Here is a 27537-nt window from a genome sequence, read left to right on the forward strand (position 1 = left end):
TATTGTATTTTGTTGGCTTTTTATCTACAATGTTGTACGCTGCCCCAGACGACGGGCTCAAGAGGGGCGGCCGATAAATCCCATAAATAAATAAAATCTAAATGACAGGTATCCGTAAGGATGATTTTTGCCTACGCTTCTCCTTGATAGAGTAGCTTTGTATGTGTTCTGCCGCCTTCAGCCGTAAGTGAAGAATGTAGCTGGGGAACAACACGGTGTGTGTCATTCAACTCAGTCAAGAGCCTGAAGGTTGAGTAGCAGATATGTATTAAAATACAAATGCTTATCGTTAAGTGGAAAAGAAAACGATTTGGTTTTCGCACGAGGATGCACACTCAGAATTGAACCTTGGCCCAGGACAGAATGGTGGTTCTTGACTACTTGAATTTTGTTTGTGAGCTCCACATCAGAAATAATTACTATCTCCTGGTGGGAGCTTCACGTTTTATGATTCCTGTACGACCAACCAGATGTCTCATTGTAATATTGTAGTGCTGTAAAGGTAAAGGTATCCCCTGTGCAAGCACTGAGTCATGTCTGACCCTTGGGGTGACACCCTCTAGCGTTTTCATGGCAGACTCAATATGGGGTGGTTTGCCATTCCCTTCCCCAGTCATTACCGTTTACAACCGTAGTGTTCTGCACATAGCTTATTTGACCACCAGTGAAGATCTGGATGGAAATGCGCTTGATCTATGGTCATAGCATGGGCAAGCACTGAGACTGTACATGCAATATTGCACAGACTGGGTCTTTATTTATTGATTTGATGTTTAGGCTGCCCCTCTCTGACGACAGTCTCGGGATGGTTAACAACATTTAAAAGGCCATACATGAAAGATTTAAAACCATTAGCAATTAAAACTCAGTTCCTAATTAAAAGAATGCTCCACAACCACCTTCAGGAAACACGGATTTAATTTGTTGCCCAGGTTCAGATGGAGGGAACGGAAGGTGGAGTTTGGCCTCAACTCTATGCCTTAATCTTCTTAAGGTAAAGGTAAAGGTTTCCCCTGTGCAAGCACCGAGTCATGTCTGACCCTTGGGGTGACGCCCTCCAGCGTTTTCATGGCAGACTCAATACGGGGTGGTTTGCCAGTGCCTTCCCCAGTCATTACCGTTTACCCCCCAGCAGCAAGCTGGGTACTCATTTTACCGACGTCAGAAGGATGGAAGGCTGAGTCAACCTTGAGCCGGCTGCTGGGATTGAACTCCCAGCCTCATGGGCAAAGCTTTCAGACGGCTGCCTTACCACTCTGTGCCACGAGAGGCTCATTTAATCTTCTTAGCGTGCACTTAATAATAATAATATTTTATTAATAAAATTTGTTAATAAAATTTTATTAATAAAACTTAATAATATTTGTTTTTGTATTTTAATATATATTTGCTACTCAACCTTCAGGTTCCTGACTTGTTTTCTCAGGTTGGGTTTTTGTTCTCTTTTTTGTCATTCATCTCAGGCCAGAAGAAAGAGTTGAACCTTTAGCAGCGAAGGAACCATAGTTCAGGGCGGGGAAGAGAGAGGAGGTGGTTACAGAGAGTCTCACGGGCAGCTTTAAAAGGGAATTAGGCAGATACATGGTGGTTAGGACCATCAGTGCCTATTGGGGACCTCCACATTCAGAGGCAGTCAACCTTCAAAACCTAGTGCTAGGAAGCAGCATCAGGGCAAAAGCTTTTGTCTTTATGCCCTGTTGTTGGACCTCCAGAGTAACCGGTTGCCTGTTGCGTGAGGCAGGATGCTGGACTAGATGGACCACTGGCCCCATCCGGCAGGGCTCTTCTTATGTTCTTATAGGGACATAAGGCCCTCCTGCCTTTTTTAGACCTGGTTTGGGATGATATTTTTGATGCTGGGCTGGATTCGTAGTTCAAGAGTGTTCTGTGCAAGGCTGGCAAAGTGTTGCTGATTCATCCTGCAGAAAGAGAGGTTGGCTTGGTGGCGTGGTTTGTAATATACTGGGTGGACATCAAGGGAGAGCCAGCTTTGTGTCGTGGTTAAGAGCGGCAGCCTCTAACCCGGAGAACTGGGTTTGATTCCCCGCTCCTCCCCATGCAGCCAGCTGGGAGACCCTGGGCCAGTCACAGTTCTCTTAGAGCTGCTGTTGCTGAGCAGTTCTCTCGGGGTTGTCTCAGCCCCACATACCTTGTCGGGTGTCCGTTGTGGGGAGAGGAAAGGTAGGCAATTGTAAGCCCCTCTGTGACACATGAGGCCTGCTGGGTGACCTTGAGCCAGTTACAGTTCTCTCAGAGCTCTCCCAGCACCATCCACCTCACAGGGTGTCTGCTTTGGGGAAAGGAAGGGAAGGCGATGGTAAGCCACCTGGAGATTCTTTTGGGTAGTGAAAAGCGGGGTATAAAAGCAAAACCTCCTTCTGCAGCATTAAAATAAATCTCTGGATTGTTTTTAAACAGCTTTGGCTGTCACAGATGGAAATGTGATGTCGAAATGTTTAATTGAAGGGTCAATCAAATGGGGGAGACAGAGGGACTTCCTACTGGCAGATGACTTTCAATTCCACTGGTGCACAGCATTGAAACACTCCAATTGACAGACTGGCTTTAAAAAAGAGCAAGTTGCAGTACCTCAAATTTGACCTGGAAATAAATTATATATATATATAAAAGATTTCTATACCGCATTCTCCGACAGTCTCGTAGTTTCCAACATCAGTAAATACAATAAAACCCGTAAGACGTCCCATAAAAACAATGATAAATTATCACAATTAGACATGGCGAATCAATCTTATAGGCACCCTAACCCTCACTCCCCCCCCCATTCAGCCCAAGTGTCAGTTCTCTTATAGTAGGAGTGAGGGCCAGATCCAATCAACATGGAGGGGGGATCGGTCCAGGTCCAATTGTGCTTACAAGGGGCTGAGGGAGCCTCCTGCTCTTAAATGTGAGCATCTGTCTCCCATCCTCCCTTCGGTTTGTAAGGGCTGCTTGTGAGTTTCATCTCTGTTGGGGTGCAGTGAAGCAGGGAGTCAGGAAAAGGCATTCTGAAGCTGAAAAGTACCAGGCAGGAAGGGCTGGCTGACCCTGTCACATTTAAAGCGGAAACGGGTTTAGTGGCTTTCCTCAAGGCTGCATGTTTTTGCAAAATGCAGAGAGAGAGAGAGCACTTGTAAATAATCTGTTGCTAAGACTGTGTGTGTGTGTGGGGGGGGGGGGGGTAGCAGTCCAACCCTCAGGCTTTCCTAGCTGTTCTTCTAGCAGAACAGATGTGAGGGGGCTGTCTCAGGCTAGAGAAGACCCACCAGCCCCAGCCTTCTGGTGGAGGGGAACTCGAATGGCCCCACTTCGGTCGCAGTGCCCTTCCAGCAAGAAATTGCCCAGAAGGTCTCAGTGGGGGCTCAGTGGCCTTGGAGGGAACAGCCTACTCTCACTACCCAGAGGGAAGGGCCGAAAGAACGCCCTTAAAGCCACATTTCTCAAGATCTAAGCAGACAACACCCCAAAGGGCTTGTTTCAGGGGCCCTGTAACATTAAAGATGCCTCAGAGAAGAGAAAGTCATACAATCCTGAAGCTTGTCTTCCCGGCCTCAAAAGCTTCATTACGGTTATTTCTTTTCCCTTATCATTTCCCCCTCTTTCTTTACTCTTATCTTCTTGCTTAAGGGGAAGAGGCAAAACTCACTCTTCCTAGACACCTCCGTGTTCAATTATAAAGTAACCCTTTGAGGAATCTCTGTTTGAGCCAGGGATTCCCAACCAGGGTTTCACCAGAGCTCCCCAGGGTTACGCAGCCTTTCCCAGAAGTTTGGTTGGCCGCTGACAGCACTAGATGTCCCTGGAGCCCCCTTCCCCCATCGCTGTACAGGCCTAGGCTGATTCTGCACTTACTTTGTTTATTCCACTGTGAATCCTGCTGAATTCAGATCGATTTGAACTTGGGTCTTCCTCTATCCATCCGTCCTCCCAATTGAAACAGAAAGTGTTCTGCAGTTGATTAGAGAAGCTCAGAGCAGAGAGGGGAGCCAAGCACAGCAAGAGTCTCTTTCATTTCTTGTACAAGGTGGGGGGCGGGGAAGGATTGGAGACAGCAGAAGAGGGGGGAATAAATCCAAGAGGCAAATCTCTGCTGAGAGAAGTTAGGCCTTCTGGAGCGCAGTCACTTTAAGACAAGCCTTACAACTGGGAACCAGGAAGTCTTTGAACTGACACCCTGGCCAATCAGGGAAGATTGCTTTGCTGCGAGGCACGGAAAAGGAAGTTAATTAATTAATTAATTAATTAAGATTTCTATACCACCCATTTCTTTGCAGCTCTGGGCGGTTCACAAAAAGCAGAAATCTGCACACTTACTGATGGCGGTTTCTCAAATATCGAGGCTTATATCTACTTCTGGATATCGTGGGGGAAAGGTAGGGTCACTCCGGATCAATCATGCAGGTTGCAGAGGGGAAATTTAAAATGCCCCAAATCAAAATGGAAATCGAATTCAGTGTAGACGGGAGGGATTTATTCGAGCTGGGAGTGGGTAAAAAGCCCCGAGCAGACTACACCCTACTTTCTCCACAATGGTAATGATGAATCGATTGATTGTTTGGCTCCCACATCTTACTTCCACACCCACTTCTCTGAAGGGGCATGGCACCACTTCCGGGGGTTCCTTGAAGCCTAAAAATTATTTCAGAGGTCCCTCCATGATCCAAGGTTGAAAAAGGCAGGTTTAAGCTCTTGCAAAGCACTGTTTTGTGTGCATGGGACAGGAGTTGAAGGACGGTGTTCCTGGCTGTGGTCAGCGTCCAGTGGGAGACTACTCTAGAGTTGCAGGACATCACCTCCTGCAGCTGGGTTGCTACTTGCCCATAATACTGGAACTCGTAGTTCACAGAGCTGAAGAATAAAGGCCTTCATCAAATTTTCTAGGACAGAACACCTGTCCTCAGTATAACTGTACCATCAAAGCTTCCGGAGTCTGAAGGTTGGAAGGGGAGGGGGTTTGCCATGAAGAAAGATGCTGATAAATCAAAAGAAAGACTTTGGAAATAAGCCGCGTTGGGGATAAAAAGGTCTTGGAAGCGAGTCGCATGAGGGAAAGCCGAAAGAGCCAGGTATGGTTTGCTGGGGGGGCCGGGAAGAAGATTAAGGAGTGGTATTTAAATATTTAAGAGGATGTCAGAAAGAAGAGGGAGAACAAATGCTCGCCGGGTTCACGGGCAGCCGCGGGTTTAAATAACAGGCAGGCAGGCTTTTGGCTGAACGGCCAGGAACGTCAGGCTAAGTTCAAGTGATGGGAGTGAATTGCTTGGAGAGGAGGTAGAATCTCCATGCCTGGAGACAGGAATTCACGGGATTATTGACAGCTGCCTGTCGGGGACAGTTCAGGATGACTAATAATAGATTGCAGTTATATAGCCCTTCACAGAGGCTGAAGCTCCCTGTGCCCCAGCGTTACCTCTGCAAACCACCCTCTGAGAGAGGCCGGGTGGTGCAGTGGCTACCGTTCAGACCAGAATTTGGATTCGAGTCCTCAGTCCTGGGTCAGTTGCCCCTCTCAGCTACCTCGCAAGGCTGTTGTGAGGCTAAAATGGAGGAAGGGAGAACCATCCACATCTCCCCCACCTCAGCACCCTGGAAGAAGGGCGGGATAACTTGGTGATGAGAAAAGATGGCTAGAGGTTGACTCGTGGCTGCCATCAAAAACGGCACCCCTGCGTCGTTTGCCCTGCATCTCCCACGGACGCAAAGTGTGGGGTGTGACATCATGGCCCCCGACTCGGCTTCATCCGCTGCTGCTTGCAAGGGAGTCTTTGCATTGCATCTGCCCTAAACTTTGGAGGGGAGAAAGGAAGAAGAAACAGGAGGCTGCTGCTTTTAATGGCAGCCTTGTGTCATCTGCCATGTGTGGCTCACTTTTTGTAGATCCGTTGCAGAGGGAAATCAGGTTTGGAGTGTAGCTTGCTCATTGGCCGCCTAGGGGATTAACAGCTGAGGCGTTGTTTGAACAGGGAGGAAGACATCTGTGCTGACAGAAAGGCTCAAGACAGAAGAGATGAAGATCATCCATCTGGCTCCCATGCGAATCGCCGTCTTCTGCAGCCTCCTTTCGCCTTGGGACCGTGCAGGGCAAGGGAGAAGGGGTTTAACCCTCCGACCTCCACTCCGTTTTGTTGGTTAAATCCAGCCTCCCTGTTTTGCTGCTAGCTTTTTAAAGGCGGGGAGGGGGGGGAGGTCCTTTCAAAAAACAGTCTTTTAAAATGCTAAGAGCAAACCCGGGAACCCCCAAGAGGAGGTTGAACGATTTCTCCCCTTTTCCTTTCCTTGTACAACCTGAGGCAAATTGAGGCTTCTTGTGCTTGAGAATTTGCAGGGAGAGGCAGGGTCTTCCATGGTCTGTTTGAGCCTTCGTGTACATCAGGGGTGACCAAACTGTGGCTCTCCAGATAACCATGGACTACAGTTCTCATGATCCCCTGAAAGTGCTGGCAGGGGCTCATGGGAATTGTAGTCGATGGACATCTGGAGAGCCACAGTTTGGCCACCCCTGATGTACACCCTCTGTCCAGGTTAGAGAAGCCCTTAAATTTACAGCTGAAAACAATTCCTCAAGGAAACTTGAAACTAATCAACATTAAGATAACACACCGTATATACTCGTGTATAAGCCGAGTTTTTCAGCTCTCCTTCTCACATTGAAAAAGCCCTCCTTGGCTTATATGTGGGTATATACAGCAATTGAAATAACAGCCTTCTCCGGCTGTGAAATGCAGCCAGCCAATCATTGCATTGCCTTTTGCAATGTGTTTGCAAGCTGAGCTTCTTGCTCTGGCAGCTTGTAGGACATAAAAGGTTTGACAGAGGGACTATAACTTTTTTTTCCCCCCTTTTCTTCTTCTCTTCCTAATAACTTCTTCCAAACTATTCTTTTGGTTTCTGGGCCTGGGGTGGAGTGGGTTTTGTGGTGCTTGGGGGTTTACTGTTTCTTTCGCCTAGTGTTTCTTCTTTTATCTGAGGGGTAGCATTGTTTGCCTTTTCTTCTTGGGGTTCTTTTAAAAGTTGATTTTTTACAGTTCTTTATTTCAGTGTTCAGTTTTACAGTTCTTTATTTCAATGTTTTGTTCTGGGGTGGGGGGGAGGACTGTAGTTGTAGTTAGAGTTGTCCATTCTCCCAGTTTGGTAAGGTGTTGTACTTGTTGCCTCCTTATGGTACTGTTGTTCTGCTCTGGTTTGTTGGTCTAGGGGGGCACTATTTGGTTCTCCTGCCAGAGCTGTTCTCACAGAGCAGTTCTGTCAGAGCTTTCTCAGGGTGTCTGGCATCAAGAGAGGAAGGGAAGGTGATTGTAAGCGGTTTTGAGACTCCTTTGGTTAGTGAAAGCGGGGTATAAAAACCAGCAGCTATTCATCCTCTTGCCTTTTCTGTATTTGTTGATTCATCCTTTTGCCTTTTCTGTATTTGTTGAGGGGGGGGGAGACTGGATGTTCTTGTTGACCCTTTTTTGCACTTACAGAGCTAGTTTACTGTTTTTCTTTGAAATAAATATTCCAAAACATTTTACCTACTGATGCCTCAATTAATGTAAATTTACCAGTAGCTGCTGCATTTCCCACTCTTGGCTTACATGCAAGTCAATAAGTTTGCCCATGATTTGTGGTCAGATTTGGTGTCTCGGCTTATATGTGGGTCGGCTTATATGCGAGTATATACGGTACGACTTTTAAAATTCCTCTGTTGGTGAAATCTCCCTTCTAAAATTTCATTTTCTTACCCAGGTTGCAGATATCACATCTCCTTTTATTTCTCTTCTGTCATCATTCATCTAAAAATCACATTGCCAGCAAATCTTATCTCAATTTTACACGTTTTTAAAAAACTTAATGGTTTCCATGTTTTCCTTCTCCTCCCTACCTGCTCTCTCTCGAGGCCGGGCCAAACTCGATGTCACACCCCGAAACAGGAGCAGCTAATATCTCCTTGGCAGCCCCCTTGCACGGAAGGGACCGGGCTTTCCCCCTGCCCTCGAGCAGCTCCCCCACCCCAAGCAGGGCTCTAACCCAAGGATCGTGGCCTCTCCTTAAATACAGCATAACTGTCTAATCACCACTGAATCATGTTCTTTGCGAGCGTGTTCAAAGTATTAAAGCAATAATTGCCTGCCATAAAAGAAGCATTTTAGCATGTTGTAAAAACGTACGTCAGATTTACCAGAATATAAAGTGAGAAGCAAGTTTATTTTCTTCTTCTTCTTCTGTCGGGAGACAAAAATATACCCTCCCTGCATTTTGTCTGTTTCTTTCTTCTTTTTTTGAGAATATGGCCATCTGCTCCCGTTATGTTCTAAGATGTCACTTCTCCCTGTCTTCTCCTGCTCCCCAGGTGTGTCTACGTGCACAGGGACCCAAAATCCAGGGTGGGGAGGGGGACAAGATGGGGTGGAGGAGGATTCCCCCCCCCCCGCCGCCCCCACCAGAGGAAACTGACAGACAAGGGAAGAGTCCGCTCTTGTCTTTTCAGGCTCACCGTCGTCTGTCTGACAGCTCCGGCGAACAAGTCAGCAAAATGTTAACACATTGATTCCCCCCCTCTCCCCCCCCACCGCCCCTTCTAAGTTTCGAAGACTTCTGCCAGCCGTGCAAATGTCTGTCTGACACCTCCAGGGAGCACCTCCAATTCCACCACCACCCATGAGATCTTGTTCCATGCATGGATCCTTAGATGTCCCCCTGGATGCAGAGGACAGCTCGCCTTTGAGAAGACTGGGGATCCTCAGACCAGCTCCAAGGCCAGGCTCTCTGGCAACCAGGAAGCCTGAGTTGACAGGATTCAGGCCTGCCCTCTTGGCTGCGTGTCCAGCTGGACGCCTGCCTTGGTCTCAAAAGTGATTCTGTTTGTGCGAGAAAAAAGTGGGCTGGGTGGATGGATTGATGGATGGATAGAAGCCTTGAAGGGGCGGTGATGGAAGAGGTCAAGGGGGGGGGGAAGGGGGAGTGTGGAAAATTTGTTCTAGCCAGCCGGAAAGTAAACACTGAATATTTTATGGAGGCACCCCCCCCCTAAATACTTTAACAGGCTTGCACTTTTCCCGCTGATTCATTCCCTTTTGCTATCTCCTCTGTTGATCATTCTAATTTTATTCCTATTCTTTCTTCCACCTCCCCCCCCCTCGCCCTTTGTCTCCACACTCAGCAAAAGTGGCTCTTGATATTAAATGGATTCCACGCTCTTAGCTATAAATACACCCAGGAATTAGAATCCCATTTGTTTTTGGTGATCAGAAATCAGAGGCACCTAATTTCCCCCCCAAGGGTTCCTCGGGGAGCAGCGCAGGCGTTCCTATAAGCCGGGCTTGTACGCGTAACTCCTCATGGGTTACTCTGTGGATGCCCAGAAAATACGCATGTGTGTTTTGTGGTGGCGCGGGCGCACATGCGCCGGAGCGTGCACGTTCCTGAGCCTCTCTGCGCGCGTTCCAGCCTGCGATGCATTGGAAGGATATTAAATATTGGATTGACTTGTGATAAAGTCTTAATATCCCGAAAGTTAGCAGAGTGCGTTAGTATGGCAGCGTGGGCAGAGTGCATGCAGTCAGAAAACAACAAACAAAGCAAAGCACATTCACCAAGGCGGCACTTAACAAAGATAGTAACTATTTATTAGCAACTTAATTCTACATACTTAGAGGTCAAGAGAAAGTTCCTGTTCTAATCTAAATAGCTGGGTGGAGAGAGATGCTTGAGGCATCTCTGCACCCACCACGTTGCATTCTTGAAGGATGGCGGAGGAGGGAAGGAAGGACTCACGAAACAGGAAATTGCCCTCTAAGGACAGGTCGGTGAGGGCAGAAGGCGAGAGTCAGTGTCCCTATCGATCCCACCATGGTGCAGAGAGTTCCTGTCTGAGTCAGGAGACATCGCACAGAGACCTATTTCCAGCAGGGAGTCAGCAGAAAAGAGTGGAGGCCAGAGAGGCCTGGAGAAGCATACCTCAGCTGCACATTATTTTTTGGGGGGGGAGGGGGGAGTGGGGGAGAACAGAGAACATGCAGTTAACCTCTCTCCCTTTTTTCTTCCCGGCTTTAGTGAGGACTATGACACATTTGCGGCTGACTGGTGAAGCAGCTGCCTTTTGATATGGAGAAGAGGACCTGGTAAGATCACAACGCTGCTGCTGGTGTAAGCAGGTCGGGAGATGGGACCAGAGGGCGGGGCCGGCATGTGCCACACCTCATTGGCTTTCTGGGTTCCTACCTTGAGGATGGGAAGAGGGCTCGGTTGCATGTCACCTGCAAGCAAAGGAAAAGTGCAATGCCCCGGGCAGTAAAGAGGGGAAAGGGATGGCATAGGAGTCCCAAGCAAGCAAACCGACAGTACAGGAGGCAACAGAAGAGGGTGGCTGGGTGCGCACACCCCTTATGGGTTCAAGGAGCTGCCATTCACCGAGAAGCAGGGAGGGAAGCCGGACAGACGGGGGGGGGACCCCAAGAGAAGTGGGGTGACGGGATCAGAGAGGTCCTCAGCAGGGTTCACACTGGAATTAGCTTTAGATCTGGGGAGTGGATTCTCGGGAGGGGAGTGATGGGTGCGGGAATGCAGCAGGGGACAATGCCAAAGAACCCTTCCTCCAAAGCAGCCATTTTCTTCAAGGGAGCTGAGCTCTAGCCAGCTCGGTGTAGCGGTGAAGAGCGACAGCCTCTCGTCTGGAGAACTGGATTTGATTCCCCCTTCCTCCACATGACTGTGGGCTGGTCAAAGCTCTCTCGGAGCTCTCAGCCCCCTCTGTCTCACAGGGTGTCTGTTGTGGAGTGAGGAATGGTAGGTGATTGTAAGCCACTTTGAAGCTCCTTCAGGTAGTAAAAAGTGAGATACAAAAGAGCAGCTCTTCTCTGTTGTCTGGAGATCAGTTGTAATTCCAGGTGATTTCCAGGCCTCACCTGGAGGATGGGAACCCTAGACTGTCCTTGCAAAGAGCACAAGAGCAGAGAACAGTCATATCCTAGCGTTATTTCTGGGCGGCCACACTGGAGACATTCCCCACACCCCAAGAAGTGCAAATTCTTTTGCAAAACACATCCTCTCATACTTACCAGAAGTACAAACCATAAAGTAAAACCATAGAGAGTCTGGTGATTCCTAGAGTTGCCCTTGGTAACTTCCTGTTTGCACCCGAGGCTCAGAGTGGCCGTGGGCAATGAGGCCTGGCAGAGATTCCCCTTCCCCCACTGTAAGCTTGGGACCCGGCTTGTTTTGCCAAACAGAGGAGACTCTCCGAATGAGTAACGCCCATCTCTTGTTCTCTGTTTCTTTCTCTCCCTCAGTACTGTGATGCTCCCTTTGGTCTCCTGCTTCCGTCTGCTGCAGATGTGGCCTTTCCTGCTTCTGGCCTCGGTGGTCCCGCCGCACAGCGCTTGGTCTCTTCGGCCCCGGGGTCTTTTGGCAACCCGACCTCTCTGCAGCCATCGCAACCCCTCCACCCCCAGATCCGTTTGCCTCTGGGGCAAGACTCCGCCCACGGAGAGAGGCCCTCGTGCCCCCTCGCTACGGCAGAGGTCCCCCATTCCCAAAGGGGCCGAGCGGCGCACTGCGGCGCGGCTGAGGCGCCAGGCCCAGGGGAGTCGGCCCGCCACGCCCTCGGGGTTGGAGGATGGCCTGTCCTCCTCGCAGTACCCCTGGGCCATCGTCTGGGGCCCCACGATATCGGTCGAGGATGGTGGGGATCCCAACTCGGCCAACCCGGGTCTCCCCCCGCTGGGCTACACCTTCGTTTCATCCAGCGGAATGGCGACAGCGCAACCAAATTCGCACTCGCTGCTGCAGAATGAAGGGCTTAACTTGCGCCAAACGCCAGCCACGCTTAGGCCCTTTCTCTTTGGGCCCCCCGGAGAAGGTAACCCCATTTTTTCCCCCTCCATTCCTTCCAAGGGGAGGGTTGGCATTATTCCCCCCCCCCCCACCGGCAAGGCTTGAATAACAGGAATCCAACAGGTCAAGCTTCTGGCGACAGCCGCTAGATCAGGGGTAGTCAAACTGCGGCCCTCCAGATGTCCATGGACTACAATTCCCAGGAGCCCCCTGCCAGCATTCGCTGGCAGGGGGCTCCTGGGAATTGTAGTCCATGGACATCTGGAGGGCCGCAATTTGACTACCTCTGCGCTGGATGCTCCGCCTGGTGGGTTTCTGGCACAGGACTCCGGCCTGGAAAATAAATGCCCCGAAATGGAAAAAAGCCGACATGAATGGCTATGAACGTCGCAAAAGTCTTCTTTATTCTTTAACAGCAAGAGCCAAACAGCAAGAGCTAGAACGAGGTCCGTACTTAAACTCATTTTCAGCCACTTTCCTCAATAACTCTCTTCCTTTTTCCCAATAAAAAGGAGGATCTCAGCCAGGCACAGGATGTCGGACTATTAGATCCTGCGGTCTGATTGATATTGAAAAGCACTGGCTATACATTGGAATGAAGCACATATTTTATAAGAGTTTATGAGATTTATTGCAATAAGGGAGAGAATTTCGAGATGTTCATCGCCATTCACATAAGCATTTTTTCATTTCTGGTGCTACTCGTAGCCGACAGGCCTTTTTCATTTGCTTTGGGAAATAAATGCTGGCTACCTCAGAAAAACACATCTAACCTAATCTGATCTTCTCCAGAGATGGTCGGGAGGCCCCAGGGGCAGTTTTGAGGCTAAAGTACGCAGTGCCAAAGATGTTTGAGGGCGTAGCTTTTGCTCCCAGGTATCAGCGGCAACAGGGCGGGTATCTCTCGCTAGGCCCGCATCGCCCCCTGTCGGATTGTAGTCCTGTGGTGTTGCCACAGGTGTGGACAGCAGGAGGCAACAGGTTTACCTATTTGGGGGCAACACGATGATGCAAGCTGACTCTGGGGCCGTTCTCACGGGCTCTCCTCTGTCCCTTCCAGGAGTGGACCCTCAGCTGTATGTCACCATTACAATCTCCGTCATCATCGTACTAGTTGCCATGGCGATAATACTCAAATTCTGGTGAGTAGATCTTCATGTGGGCCCCGCCTTACCTTTGACATCAGTAGGAGCACCATGAAGGTGGAAGGGTAGCATTGGAAGGTCCTGAACGGGAAGTCCTCATAAACCCAGGGTTCACCCGCTTCTGGGTTCTTTGGGTATTTCCTGTAGCATTCCAGGAGCCCCAAGCACACTGGTCAGGGATTCTGGGGTTTTTTTTGTGGGGGAGGGATCATCTGGGCATAGAATTGGGGTCACTGTGGGTGGGCAGGTAGTTGTGAATTTCCTCCACTCCTCGGGGTTAGACTAGATGACCCTGGAGGTCCCTTCCAACTCTTATGGTTCTATTAATTCCGTTGCACAAATAGACCTTCTCACACATGGTTAGGCTGGATAAACTAAGGGCTCATCATCTGGCTATCGGGGGCTTCCTGAATTACGGGAGGTACCACCATGCGCTCATGCGCAATTTGCACAACAATATCCTTTACTCCACCAAATGCCGGAAGGACTCGTTCCCTAGAAGATCTGATTCTGCCTAAAACAGGCTTTCTCTACCAGGGTTTCTGATTGGGTGGGAGTTAATGTCCTGTACCATCGCGCTACTCGAAGCCTGAAGAATGTTCCAGGGGTTTCTCAACGGTGGAAAAGTTGAGAATGGCTAGCCTAAAATCACAAGCCACAGAAGGCTGGGAATGCGTAGATGTTCCCAAGAAAAGGTGACCTGAAAAAGATAATTCAGCAAAGAGAAATAAGTCCTTTCAGAGCAAGTGAGAAATAAGTCCTTTCAGAGCAAGTGAGAACCACCCTCAACGCTTGAAGAAGGGCAGAATAGAATTGGCATGAAATCAGATCTCATCAAAGAAAGTGCAGAACAAAGCATGATAGATTAAGCAGAAATGATATACACGAAAAGGTGTATCATGCTTGGCTCCCCAGTCCCCAGGGGGTGGCTGGAGAATTCCCGGAATGAGAAACTAATCCCAGGTGACAAAGATCAGTTCACCTGGAGAAAATGGCCTCCTTTGAAGTCCTTCCCCTAACCCTACTGGGGTTGTGCGCTCCGGTGTGCTTAGGCCACTTTGGCAAGCACTGAAGCCCAAGGCAGCCAGCGGCACGGAGGAGAGGGGTGCCGGTGGCATGCCAGCTGGCTGCCTCAGGCTTCGGTACTCGCCAAAGCATGCTGGAGCACGCAACCCTAAACCCTACCCTTCTCAAGCTCCACCCCTTCAAATCTCCAGGTATTTCCCTTCCTGGGTTGATTCTGCACTTACTTTGTTGTTGTTTTTTTTTTGTTGTGCATCCTGCTAATTTCAGATCGATTTGAATTCAGGTCTTTCTCTATTCCCCCTCCCCCCAATTGAAACAGAAAGTGTTCTGCACTTGACTGGGGAAGCTCAGAATGGGGAGGGGTGCCCATTGCAGCAGGAGTCTCTTCCTTTTCTTGAACGGGGAGGGGGGGATTGGAGACAGCAGAAGAGAGGGAAATAACAAGAGGCAAATCTCTGCTGAGAGAAGTAAGGGCTTAGGGTGTGCAGTCACTTTAAGGGAAGCCTTGCAACCAGGAACAAGGAAGTCTTTGAACTGATGCCCTGGCCAATCACGGAATACTGCTTTGCTCTGAGGCACAGTGAGTTAATTCGAAAAAAGCAAAAATCTGCACATTTACTCATGGCAGTTTTTGAAATATTGATATCCAGGATATTGTGGGGGAAAGGTAGGGTCACCACGAATCAGTCATGCATGTTGCAGAGAGAAAATTTAAAGCACCCAAAATCAAAATGTAAATCCCATTCAGTGTAGACTGCAGGGATTTAGTCAATCTGGGAGTCGGTAATAAGCTCCGTGCAGACTACACCCTGGACCTGGCAACCCTCGATCATGCTGAGCTGTTGATATTTTGAGCTGCTGAAGACCTACAGGCCAGAATGCATTTGGCAGCGTTTCAGCAGACCTTGTGCAGAATATGCATCAGAATCTACACATAAGATTGCCTGCTCAATCGTAGACAGAGTTATGGCCTTCTGACTGCATGCAACAGCGGGCTTAGAAGGATGCACTTCTGTTTAGAATTGCACTGTAAGTCACTATGGGAGGAACCCAGGCTACATTTTCCAGTAGCAGCATGGAACTGTCCTGCTCTCCCCCCCCCCCCCAGCCTTCTGAGCTCCACAAAATGCTGTCCCTGCAGGAGAGGGGATCCCATGGAATTACATGAGCAGCAAAGAGGAGCGGGCCAAAATTTCATTTGGATCCAACCCTCTAAGAAGTTTCTTGCAGGCCACATGCTGCCCAAATATACAATACTAGAAAGCAAGCCTGCTGTATGTTAAATACAGCGGGTGCTAGCCTTGGGTCGGGCAAAGGGGCAGTTCTGCCGTGTCTCACGACGCCGCGGGGCTGTCCCTTTGGCCAGGCCGAGGCCTCCCCTCCCCGCCCGACGCTGGGGCCTCGGGCCTGCCTGGCGTGTCGGCGGACAGTGCGGTAATGACAGCCATGGGCCGAACATGGCCCACGTTGGGGGGTGGGCGGGTTGGGAGGCGCCTCCCAACTGGTCATTCCTGGGCCAAGGGGCCAATCGTTGGCCCCCCCATCCCGGACAGCGCCCACCCCCACATCGCTTACTGCTTTATTTATACCGCAGAGCGGTATAAAGATGGGATTGTATCGTTTCAGCTTTTCAGCAAGGTAAGAATATATAATTAAGGTTCCATATTATATTTGTACATTTTAAAAATACCTTAGACTCTTTTTGAGATTGATTTGGGGAGGTGTAGGTATGTAAAAGTTGCATAGTAGCACTGTTTCTCTGTGAAGAAGTTATTCGGAAGAGAAGAAGAAAAGTTCCAAGATTGGGTGAAGTTGTACCGATTGTGGAGCCCCTTTAGAAATTCCCTTACTGTATTTGTCACAAAAGCCCTTGTCTCTTTTCAGGGTTGAATTCTATGTGTGTGTGCATGGGGGGAGTATTGCTTCATGTTCTCCAACAGAGCTGTTTGCAAGGGGGTGCTGCTTGGCTAGCGCCTGTGCTGTCACTAACCCTGTTTTTATAATGTTGCCTTCTGAAAAGGTGGACAAGGGGATAAATGGACACGGAGAGACAGGGTTCTTTATATGTATATGTAAATTGAACAGGTCACCTGAAGCACAGGAGAACAAAGACAGCTGGTTAACCCAGCATGTAACTTGATAGAATGTGTGTCTGTTGTGCCAGTTGTGGAGCCAGAAGGTGGCTCAGTTTATGCTGCTGGCAAAAAATCCCCTGTGACTTCCCTATAAATATTATGTCTGGCTTTGTCCTGAAAACCATCTCGATGTTCCTGAGATGCCAAATTGAATTGAAGAAAGTTGTAACACAGTCATCATAACTCTGAGATTTTTTATATTACACGGCACCTATTAAAAAAAAAAACCTTAGCCAGCTGTATTAACCATTGATATATACTGGCTAGGAGGCTGGTTTCCAGTGGCAAAACAAGTGGCATTCGAAGGGTTAAACACCTTCTACATTCCCTGAAGGTGCCCTGAGGAAAATTGAGGCTCCACAAGGCTGAAATATGCTTTTAATGAAATTCAGTAAGCTGCATAGTCTTCATTCCAGCGGCTAACAGTTGGCTAAGAGCAGCCTTTCTCAACCTTTTTACCGTCGAGAAACCCCAGAAACATTCTTCAGACTTTGAGAAGTGGTGCAATTGTGCAGAATATGGTTTGGAAGTATAGCTGCGTACATGCCCACTTGGGGCCCCTCCCCTTCCCACCCCCTCCATGCCCAGCATTGGCCTTTTTGGGAGGGGTACGTGGGTCAGCATGATCATATATGATTGTATCACCTGATAAATGTTTAACTAATTTTTTAAAATATATATATATATATAAATGAATTAACTCGCACTCATTTGGGAAACCCTTCCAGGACCATCAAGATTGAGAAACCCTGGCTTAGAGCCTTAAGGCAACCCACCCCCATTGTCTTTGAGCGTTTATTTCATTCATTCATTCATTCATTCATTCATTCATTCATTCATTCAGCTTCCATACCACCCCTCACTTAATGTCTTAGGGGCAGTGTACATAGACCATAGAAACTAGAAAATGCATTATAACATTTTCAACCATTAGAAACAAGGGAATATAATTGATAATTGATATATAACATATCACAAAGAACAGCCTAACATGAGAGGGACAACAGGGCGTCGGTGCTGCAGTTTCCTGGCGATCGGGTCCATTTTGGGGTCCTTGTTGCTGGGCTTATCCAAAAGCCTGGCGGAAGAACTCCCTCTCCCCGCCCCCCCCCCGCAGTAAAAAACTTCCCAGGCCGCAAGCTTGCGGCCCGGGAAGCTTCTTACTGCGGGAGGGGAGGGAGAGGGAATCAGGGCCGCGCCAGCGCATTGCGCATGCACGGCCGAAATCGCGCATGTGCAGCACTTTCGCGCATGGCGCGGCCACGCATGTGCGGCATGCGCGGGTGGGCAGTTGCCCTGCCGGTCCCCAGCCTCAAAAAGGTTGGGGACCACTGCCCTACAGAACTGTTTGAGTTCCAATAGGGCCTTGATCGTTCCACCGGGTTGGGGCCACAGATGAGAAGGCTCTGGCTCTGGCTCTGGCCAAGGCCAGGCGGTCTTCTTTGGGGCCAGGAATTACTAGGTTGTTGGAATGTATAAAGCGAGCCGCTCTTTGGGGAGCATAGACAGACGGTCCTTTTGATACGCAGGACCTTCACCACATGGGGCTTTGAATCTGTGGAAGCCATAACCAAGGAGCACAGATAAATCCCCTCAATGTGCCTTGGTGGTTGAAGTAGTGTTCTTGCAGCAGAGCAGGTTTTAATTTCCCCCCCAAAGGGAAGAGATGGGCATATGCTCAAAAAAAGGCACCTGCTACTAGTTACAGTCCTGGGAAAGGGCGGGGGGAGGATGGGACGGGGAATCCTTACAATACCGGATCCTTCTGGTTTGAGGTTGTAAAGGGCGAGGCTCAAAGGGTCTCATAACGGAGGCGTGCTTCCGTGCTGGAGCAGGGAAAACACCGTCTCTAATATGTCAGAAGTGAAATAATACATTTGCAAAGGTCACAGAACGGCTCCAGCATTTGTTGCTATTATTTATTGCAAATTATTCATGCACCGCTTTCCCACTTGGCGTAGGCAGGGGCTGCAAAATCAAATGAAAACAATGCAAAAACCGGGACCTTGCGATCCAGATACAGGCAGGAAAACAGATTACCAGACAGCGCCGTAAATAATAGCGCAAAAAGAAAACTCTGGGCTAGCCTCTGCTGGGTCCGATGGCAACAGGAATATGAATATGTTATTTTAAAAACTTATTTATATCTCAACTTTCTCCGGAATGGGGATCCAAAGTGGCTTTTGTGGTTTTTGTCCTCCCCATGTTATCGTCACAACAACCCTGTAAGGCAGGTTATGCCAAGAGAGTGCAGCTGGCCCTAGGCAATCCCACAAACGCTCCCTTGCAGGCTGGAGGTTTAGACTTAGTTCTCACATATCATAATCCAGCACTGGAGTTACAAAGGGTTAAAGCAACGACCTCTCAAAGACTGAACTCCTGAGTCTTCTTCAGTCTTACTTTGGAAAAGGGGAGGGGCCATATTAGGGTTGCCACGTCCTTCAGTGCTGCTGGTGGAGGACTGGGGAGAGCTCTCTGGAAATGGACAGGAGCGCCGAAATGTGATGATATCACCTGAAGTGACGTCAGCATGTCTATAGGGAGATACTCTGGCTTTGGGGCAAAACTCTATGGTCGAATTTGCTTCACACCATAGAGTTTTGCCCAAAAGCCAGAGCATCCCTCGACCAACGTGTTTTGCCCAAGAACCAGAGCACATTGCATTAAAACGTGGCTTTCCTCCAGTTTAAGTTTGGGAGGAAATTGGGAGGGCGACGTGAGTCCAGAAAGTAGTGGGACCCTCACCCAGCCCGGTAGACCTGGCCATCCTAGGCAAAGTAGTGCTTCCTCTGCCAAGCTCAGGGGAGGAAGAGGTGGGAGAAGGTCATCCTGAAGTTATAAAGACGCATTCTACTGAGTGAAACCTTCAGTCTATCAACACCAGGATCAACTACTCTAAGTAGCACCAGTTCTCCATGGTCTCAGCAAGCGTATTCTTCATCACCTGCTCCCTGACCCTTTTAACTGGCAATGTTGGAAATCAAACCTGGGGGTCTTCCGCACATCAACCGGATGCTCTGCCTCTGAGCAATAGTCTGTTCCTTATGGGCCAGGAGGTATGCGGGGCCATCATGATTCCGCCTTAAGACTAGCCCAGGAGTTGTGCAGAGGGATGCTGTTGCTTGTCAAACAGACACCTGTGACACTCACAGCAGAATTCTGTCCAGCGTTGTAGTGAGTGAAGGCACGGGATGGCGAGGAGGTCATTGTGGGATGTTAAAGCAGGAAAACAAATGTGAGGGAAGAGCACCCAGGCAGGATCAGAATAGTGGCCCATCTAGTCCTGTATCCTGTTTGCTGTTTGTTCGGGTACCGCACTGAAGTCCACAACCAGGGCCCATTAGAAAAGTTTGCCGACAGTTTTTTTTTAATTTGGATGCCCATTTGACTGGGCTTGTAAGAAGAAGAAGAGTTGGTTCTTATATGCCGCTTTTCTGTACCCGAAGGGGTCTCAAAAGTGGCTTCCCTTTCCTCTCCTCACACCTGTGAGGTAGGTGAGGCTGAGAGAGCCTGATTACCGAAGAAGAAGAGTTGGTTCTTATATGCCGCTTTTCTCTATTAGAAGGAGTCTCAAAGCGGCTTACAGTCGCCTTCCCATTCCTCTCCCCACAACAGACACCCTGTGAGGTGGGTGAGGCTGAGTGAGCCCTGATATTCCTGCTCGGTCAGAACAGCTTTATCAGTGCTGTGGCAAGCCCAAGGTCACCCAGCTGGCTGCATGGGGGAGAGCGGGGAATCAAACCCGGCTGCACAGCTTAGAGGTCCGCCCTCCTAACCACTACACTACTCTAACCTCTCTAAGAGGCCTATCCTCTCTAAATCTGTCCAGCCCCCTTTAGGCCTTGTCTCTGCTAGTGGCCTTCTGCACGTCTCATGGCAGTGAGGTCCACAGCTGTCCAACGTGGGTCACAGAACTTCTGTTTTGAATCTACCTGTCCTGGAACGTGCATGGGGCTCTTTCGCAGAACGAGACTACAAACTCGGCAAGGCAAAGGCACAATCCAGTGTAGCACGGTCAAAATCTAGTTTATGGGTCAAGCATGAAGCTAGTCATAAGGGCAGGCTCAGGGCAGATTCAGAAGTTGAGATGCGATCCAAAGAGTCAAAGTCACGAAAGGCAGGCAGACCCAGTGGCCGCAAGGTGGGCAGTAACCTGACATCATGCCTTCCCAGCCCGCTTTTCCCTTACTCCCTCATTTACAGCAGAGGTGCTTGTCTCACAGCCGGGAAGCATCATGCAGGTGTGCGCTTGTTCCCCCTTGCCGTCTAAACTCATCCGACCCTTCCCCGAGAGCTCAAGGTGGCTTATGAGATATAACAAAACAATAAATAAACATTACAAACATTATCAAATTGGTTTGCATTAAAAGCAATCAGACCTAATCACCTTCTCTGATAGAGGGAATTTCCCTCTGTCCGCGTTCTCTACACTGCGCGTAATTTTGTAGACCGCCGCCATCTTTTTAATTTGCTCTTTATTCTGAGCTGGAAAACCTCCCGTAACTTGACCCTTGCCGCATAATTCATCAAATCCCCTTGCTTCAGCTCAGCAAGGGAGCCCAGGCCATGTGCTGACCATCGGGGTGGAAACTTTGCCTTCCCTACTGCCAAAACTGCAATTTGTGTGATGGGAAAATGCAATTTCCCTTCAACAGGTGAATGACCTGGAAGATCAACATCTGGATTCCTCTGGAAGAGCTGTGTAGTGAATTATTATTATTATTATTATTATTATTATTATTATTATTATTATTATTATTATTATTATTATTATTATTATTATTATTATTATTATTATTATTATATTTATATTTATTCCCCGCCACTACCTTGCGGCTCGTGGCGGGTTACAACATCCTAAAATCCCTGTTAAAACCCCATTAAAACAATAATAACATTCCCAGCATTACCAACATGGCAAGATCAGCAACTCAACTTCCGCCCCTCCCACTACTGGCGGGTGGAGAGGAGGTCCTGATGGTGTTTACTTCAGGTCCTAATCCCAAATGTCCAACCAGTGATGGCCTTCCTGCCCCCAAACATGACCCCTGGTTCTGATTGCAGAGTACAGCAGACAGATGGAAGTAGTTTCTCAACATCAGAGTCTATCAGAATGCAATTCCAAAGATTAGATGACGGTTAGAAATTATTCACAGCTCCAAGCTCCAAAGGCGAATCAATAAGCAAAGTGTCTAAGGTACAGGTTAGGGTCAGATGTGAGGAAATCAGTCCACAGTACAGACTGCAAGACCAGCAGCAAGCAGACAACTTGCTTCTACATGTTTGCTTCTTTCATTCATCAGGCTAAACACAAGTCAGCCACCTCAGTCCTGCTCCTGCTAGCACTCCTCCTCATCTTTGATATTGAGCCACTGCTGTGCTATCAATCTGGCGCTGTGCTTTTTGTCCTGCTGCCACTCTCTCCTACTCTTCCTTCTATGCTGTTCCTAAGGCTCTGGTGATGGGGGAGGTGGCTCTTGTTGCTTAGAAATGGCTCTCTGTTGCCAACTGAGAGCTGGAGAGCCATTGTTCTGGCACTTGGCTGCAGATCCATGTCTGGCTCTTCAGAGACCATCTTCTACTGCAGTGTCTCTGTTACCAGCTATGGGTTTGGGTCTGGTCTGCTGGCTTGCTCTTCCTCCCATGTCACCCCCCACCCCTTTGCAATTCTCCCCACAGCTGGGACCGGAACCAGAAACGCCGCCGCCACTCGAGTCAGCAAAGTGGAGCGCAGCAGCAAGGTAGTCAGCAGCCCCTGACAGATCTGTCGCCAGCTGCAGTCAGCATCCTAGGGCCCTACGGGGACCCGCAGACTCCCCCGCCAGAGATGACCAAGACCGGACAGGGCCTGGAGGGCCTGGACAAGCTAGAGGGGATCGGGAAGACCAGCGCCTTCCAGCTCAACAGGTACGCGATGGAAATACAGAGAAGGGCACGGGAATGCCCGGGCATAGGGACAGGGCAAAGAGAAGGCGATGAGGACAGCTCTGAGGGAGTGTGGGAGGCATTTAGGCAGCCTAACTGGCCACAGCATTATCAGTGCTGTAGCAAGCCCAAGGTCACCCAGCTGGCTGCATGTGGCGGAGCGGGGAATCAAACCTGCCTCGCCAGATTAGTAGTCAGGACTCCAAACCACTACACCAAGCTGGCTTTAAAAGATTTAAAAAGCACAAAGCCGGAAGAGGGATTGTTGTTCTCCTGCCGTGTTCCCCTCCTGCCAAAGTCCCAGCCGGTTCTTGTGGTGATCACCCCAGACAACAGTCATAGGATCCAGGGTGGGGATCTGGGTGAAGATTTGCATTTCCCTAAATTCAAGACACACATCCAAGGCAGCTGACGCCGGGGAAAGGGGGGGTGTTTGCCGTCGCAGCATCACCTCCGAAAGTGCCTGGACGGATGTGTCAACCGGACAGCTGTAGCACTGAAAAAGAAGGAGGAGAGTGTGAACCTGTTTTCGTCTGAGGATGAATCAAGCCAGGCTGCAGTCCTGCCTAGAACTAGCCTGTTCACAACCCACCGCTTCCCGAGGATTTAAGCAAGCTTAGCTACATGCGGGATTGCCCCGCTGGTTGATCTCCTTATTCAGGAAGTAGCGAGTCTTACTTGGCAGAGCCGTGCGTTTTAGGAGCGCTACTGACGTGGGCCTCGAGACAGTTATGGTTCTGGTCCATTAAGGCAAAGTGGGAAATATTGAATCTGAAACTGCCGATCTTTTGTGAATGAATTACCCTTTTTGCTTTTTCTGTTTGGAGTTCTCTCGAGTTGCTTCCGCGCCTTGAAAACCCAGCCGTTATCGACGTGTTGATAAGCCACCCATTTATTTAAGTTAATTCCTTGTTTCAAGGGCATGCCATCAGTTAACAAACTACAAATCCTTTAATTGGCCAAAGGCTCTCCTAAAAGTGGCGAGGGTGCTTTGATTGGGGAGCTACCAGGGTAGATCTGCTCTTCCTCCATGGGGTCCTCCTCCAGCCCCACGGAGCCTTCTGCTAACTTGAGGGTTTCTTTGATTAGAGCAGGGATGATGATTCTCTCCCCCACACTTTTTAACATCTATATGTGCCCTCTGGCACAGCTGGTCCAGGCCTTTGGGCTGGGATGTCACCAGTATGCAAATGACACCCAGCTCTATCTCCTGATGGATGGATGGCTGGATTCCCCTCCTGGAAACATTCACCAGATGTTTGGAAGTGGTATCTGCATGGCTCAGGCAGAATCACCTGAAACTCAGCCCCTCCAAGACAGAGGTCCTGTGGCTGGGCAGAAAGGGTCAGGACCAGGAAGCATGTCTCCCCTGCCTGGATGGGATGCACCTTATGGCTGTACCCACTGCCAGGAATTTGGGGGTGATCTTTGATGCCTCCCTCTCTATGGAGGCACGAGTCACGAAGGTAGCCCAAGTGGCGTTTTACCATCTTTGCCAAGTGAGGCTACTAGCCCCCTACCTGTCCCCAGACTACTTGGCCACCGTGATCCATGCAAAGGTCACTTCCAGATTAGACTTCTGTAATTCATTCGACATGGGCCTTCCCTTGCCTCTGACCCAGAAATTGCAGTTGGTGCAAAATGCGGCTGCTAGGGACCTCACGAGGTCATACTGGAGGACCCATATCCAGCCTGTGCTAAGGTACTGCATTGGCTACCAGTTAGCTTCCAGATCAGGTTCAAGGTTTTGGTTCTTACCTTTAAGGCCATCTGTGGTCTGGGTCCCTTATAACTGAGGGACCATTTATCTCCTTAAGCCCTAGGCAGGGTTCTCCACTTTGTGGGTTTGAATCTGTTGGTTGTTCCTGGTCCTCAGGAGATACACCTGGCCCCAACCTGGTGGAATGAGCTCCCGGAAGAGCTGAGGGCCCTGGTGGAACTATCACAGTTCTACAGGGCCTGAGAGCTCTTCCACCAGGCATTCGGTTGAGGAAGATCGGGTCCCTCCCTGCACAAGCCCGCATGCAAGACATCTAGGCAAGGACTACCTCTCCCGAGAAGGGTGTTGTATCTCTGTTACCGGGCATGGAGGGGGTAAGGGTAGGTTTAGAATTGGATTGTGCCACCATCATTGTTGTAGTTTTATTTGTTTTAAGGATTTTATTCTAAGCCGCAGGGTCCGGGAGTGGCGGTTAATAAAAACTAATATAAGTAAATAAATAATATGATGCTGACAGGGCCTCGTGGTAAGTGTAGTCCATGGACATCTGGAGAGCCACAGTCTGGCCATCCCTCCTCTAATCGAAGAAACGCTCAAGTTGGCTTCACAGCCAAACCGCAATTTGGCATCAAACCCGAGCCAAAAAGAAATGTGGGGTGTAAAGAAATAAGCCTTGCTCAATGGAATGGTCGGATAAGGGTAGGATCCTACCCCATTATCTTGCCCGGAGGACTCACAAGTGTGGTGTTTTTTAGGCTCTTTGTGTGCGTGTGTAAGGGGCTGTCAATGCAAGGGGGAAACAGAGGTGCTTTCCTCTGCAGAGCCTTCCTAGGTGTTCTCCCATCCAAGTACCAACCCTGCTTAGCATCGTATACCAATCCAAGCATAGCGCAGAGGGTTGGACTAGATGACCAAGGAAGTCCCTTCCAACTCTGTGATTCTATACCAACCCTGCTTAGCTTCTGAGATGGGGCTAAAACATACCATCTCCCATCTCCCAGTTTAGACTGTGTGTACACGGCACCTTCAAGTCGCAGCTGACTTATTCTGATTCCAGCAAGGGGCTTTCAAGGCCAGAGAGAAGCAGAGGTGGTATAGCACTGCCTTCCTCTGCAGAGCCTTCCTTGGTGGTCTCCTTGCTGAGCTTCCATGATCTGAAACCATGCCGACTTTCATCGCTTGAGAGACAGCATGGCGTAGTGGTTAAGAGTGACAGACTCTAACCTGGAGAACCGGGTTTGATTCCCCTCTCCTTCTCCACGTGCAGCCAGCTGGGTGACCTTGGGCTAACCACAGCTCCCTCCGAGCTCTGCCTTTCACGTCTCTTTCTCTCCTTCCTCACCCCTCCTTGATTTTGTCCCCTCCCCCCTTCCCCCAGGATCCCACTGGTGAACCTGTAGCGGCACTGGGAGCAGCGGGCCGTCTTCCTTGGCAGGCTGACCAACCGCCGAGTTTGCGGCTGACCCCCGAGAACTGGCAGCCCCGTCTTTGGCCCCCGTCGTCCTGCGAGCGTGGTACTGCCGCCCCTGACACAGCAGACGCATTGTAGATCCCTTTGTGTCTCGACCTTCCATCGCCATCGCGGACCTAGCCGAACCGAGGTTGTGGACAGGCGCCTGCCGAGTTGGGCAAGAGGTCCGGGGACAGCCTCATGGGGAGGTCTGGGAGGTCGGGCAAAGGGAAAAGAGATTCCAGGGCTGGGAACATGCAGCTCCTTCCCTGAGCACCTCCACACGCATCCACATGTGTGCACTTTTGATCTTTGTGAGCGAGCATGCTTGATTCTGGGGGAAAGAGGCAGGCGGCCTCATGTCTCTCCGTTCATCCCACCTCTTCCTGCACCGTGTGGTTGGCGGCGTCTCCCAGAGGGCGACTTGCTGTTTCCCTGGGTGACGAAAGCCTTCAGTGTGGCAGGGACCGACCCCATACAATGCGGAAGTGGGGACAGCGGAGAAGTATGCGCTCTCCACTCACAGTCAACCGGCGCATTGCCTCATCCTCCCCCTGTGTTCCATAGTGCCTCTTTTTCCCCTCCACCCTCCTTCAGACCCTAGCACAGCTGCATGGTTACTTCCTCCCCTCTCATCTCTTGCCCGCCGCTGCCTTTCCCGGTGGCATCCTTTCCCCTGCCTCTGCCTGCGTTTCCCCTCCCCTTCCCCCTCCCTAATAATGCACCACTTCGTATCCAAATGTCACTTGGGGGCCTACCCAAGTAGGTCTGCATTCCAAAGAAAGCATAAGTCAAACAAATAGGGTCAGACTTTTAAAAGTGAGATCCTTCTAACAGAGAGAAGGCAAAAGAAACGCGGTGGTGATATCTGTCTCCTTTGTGCTTGTTGTTCGGGGGCTGGGGGTGGCTACTCATTTTGCCATAATTACAGCTGTTCTCTCCTTATCAGTTCTCAGTATTTGGGCCCCGATCCAGGGAAGCTTGATAGAGCCCAAACAGCAATTGCCAAGGGATCCTGTTTGGGAACAATGCTTTTGGCACAACTAAGAGCATTTGGACTCTGAAGCCAAGTCCCAATAAGGTCTGTGGGCCGTAAAAGTTCCTTGTTTGCTATATTGGGACCATTTCCTTTGGGCAAACTTGGAAGACAGCGTTGGGGAGGAGACAGTCTACCCTTCTGGTTGTTACTTCGAGAACTGCTTCCCCGACCCAGACCGTCCCTACCCCCCCCCCCAAAGCATGCAGTTCCTTTATACCTCTGCCAGATGTGGAATAGAGTTATACCAAAGTGCTGAGACTTTTTTTTTTAATTTTCAGGAAGCACGGATGAAATTGCTCCTGCTCTTACGCAGTTCGGAGCATCTTTTCTTTTTAATAAAGAAGGTCTTATGGGGAAATTTTGGCCTTAGCTAAGCTGGTTTGATGAAATGATCAAAAAGCTCTGAATCTTGGATTGGGGTGGGGAGTTAGATAAAGGAGGGGGCAGGCGAAAAAGAGCATGTCGCCCTTAAAGGTGTCTCATTGCGAAGCGTGCAGCAGGGTCCTCCTTCCTGTGAGGTAGAACAGATAATTCCCTTTTGCTAACCAGGGCTGATTCTGCACTTACTTTGTTTTTTCCATTGTCGATTTGAACCCAGGTCTTCCTCCTTCCTCCCCCAAATTGAAACAGAAAGTGTTCTGCACTTGATTGGGGGAGCTCGGAGGGGGGAGGAGAGCGGTGGTTGCAAAGCTACTTGTTTATTTTTTCCCTTGAACGAGCAAGGGGATGGGGGTTGGGGGAAGTCCAGCCGGCACTAGTGCTTTATTTCTTTTCTTTTGACTCCCAAGCCAGCAGCAACCTCTCAGAGAATGAGGCAAATCTCTGCTGAGAGAAGTGTGGGCTTCTGGAGCGCAATCACTTTAAAACAGGGAGGGAAGCCTTGCAACCAGGAAGTCTTTGAACTGATGCCGTGGCCAATCAGGGAAAACTGCATTGCTACAAAGCACAGAGCAGGAAGTTAATTTGCAAAAAGCAGAGATCTACACTTATACTGGTGGCAGTTTTTCAAATATCGCAGCTTGTATCCACTCCTGGATATTGCGGCGGGGGGGGGGGGGAATAGGGTCACCACAGATCAATCATGCATGTTACAGAGGGGAAATTTAAAGCGCCCAAAATCAAAATGGAAATCGAATTCAATGCAGGTGAAAGGGATTTATTCGGGCCGGGAGACGATAAAAAGCCCTGTGCAGTCTCGACCCAGGAAAGACCCCTGCAGACTGCTGCGGTAGATGAGCCTTTGAGAGCTGAGCTGAGCAGAGCGGCCCTTGCCGATACTGGCGGAA

General features: G+C 49.6%; 1 protein-coding gene across 2 annotated transcripts in view; it reads left to right on the forward strand.

The window, feature by feature from the left end:
* The window catches only part of PIANP (PILR alpha associated neural protein), a 43159-nt gene extending 15835 nt beyond the window's left edge, over positions 1-27324 (forward strand). Inside the window, exons 1-6 of one of the 2 annotated variants that reach the window (XM_077345788.1) lie at positions 9751-9781; positions 10033-10100; positions 11268-11836; positions 12872-12953; positions 21797-22024; positions 25141-27324. In XM_077345788.1, the coding sequence (XP_077201903.1) occupies positions 10084-10100; positions 11268-11836; positions 12872-12953; positions 21797-22024; positions 25141-25162 (918 nt within the window). In that variant the 5' untranslated portion in view covers positions 9751-9781; positions 10033-10083 and the 3' untranslated portion in view covers positions 25163-27324. Of the gene's footprint in view, positions 1-9750; positions 9782-10032; positions 10101-11267; positions 11837-12871; positions 12954-21796; positions 22025-25140 lie in introns of those variants that run through there. The other variant, XM_077345787.1, reaches the window with a different exon arrangement.
* Positions 27325-27537: the final 213 nt, after the last annotated feature.

Source organism: Paroedura picta, chromosome 7 (assembly GCF_049243985.1).
Source record: "Paroedura picta isolate Pp20150507F chromosome 7, Ppicta_v3.0, whole genome shotgun sequence".
Lineage (NCBI taxonomy): Eukaryota > Metazoa > Chordata > Lepidosauria > Squamata > Gekkonidae > Paroedura > Paroedura picta.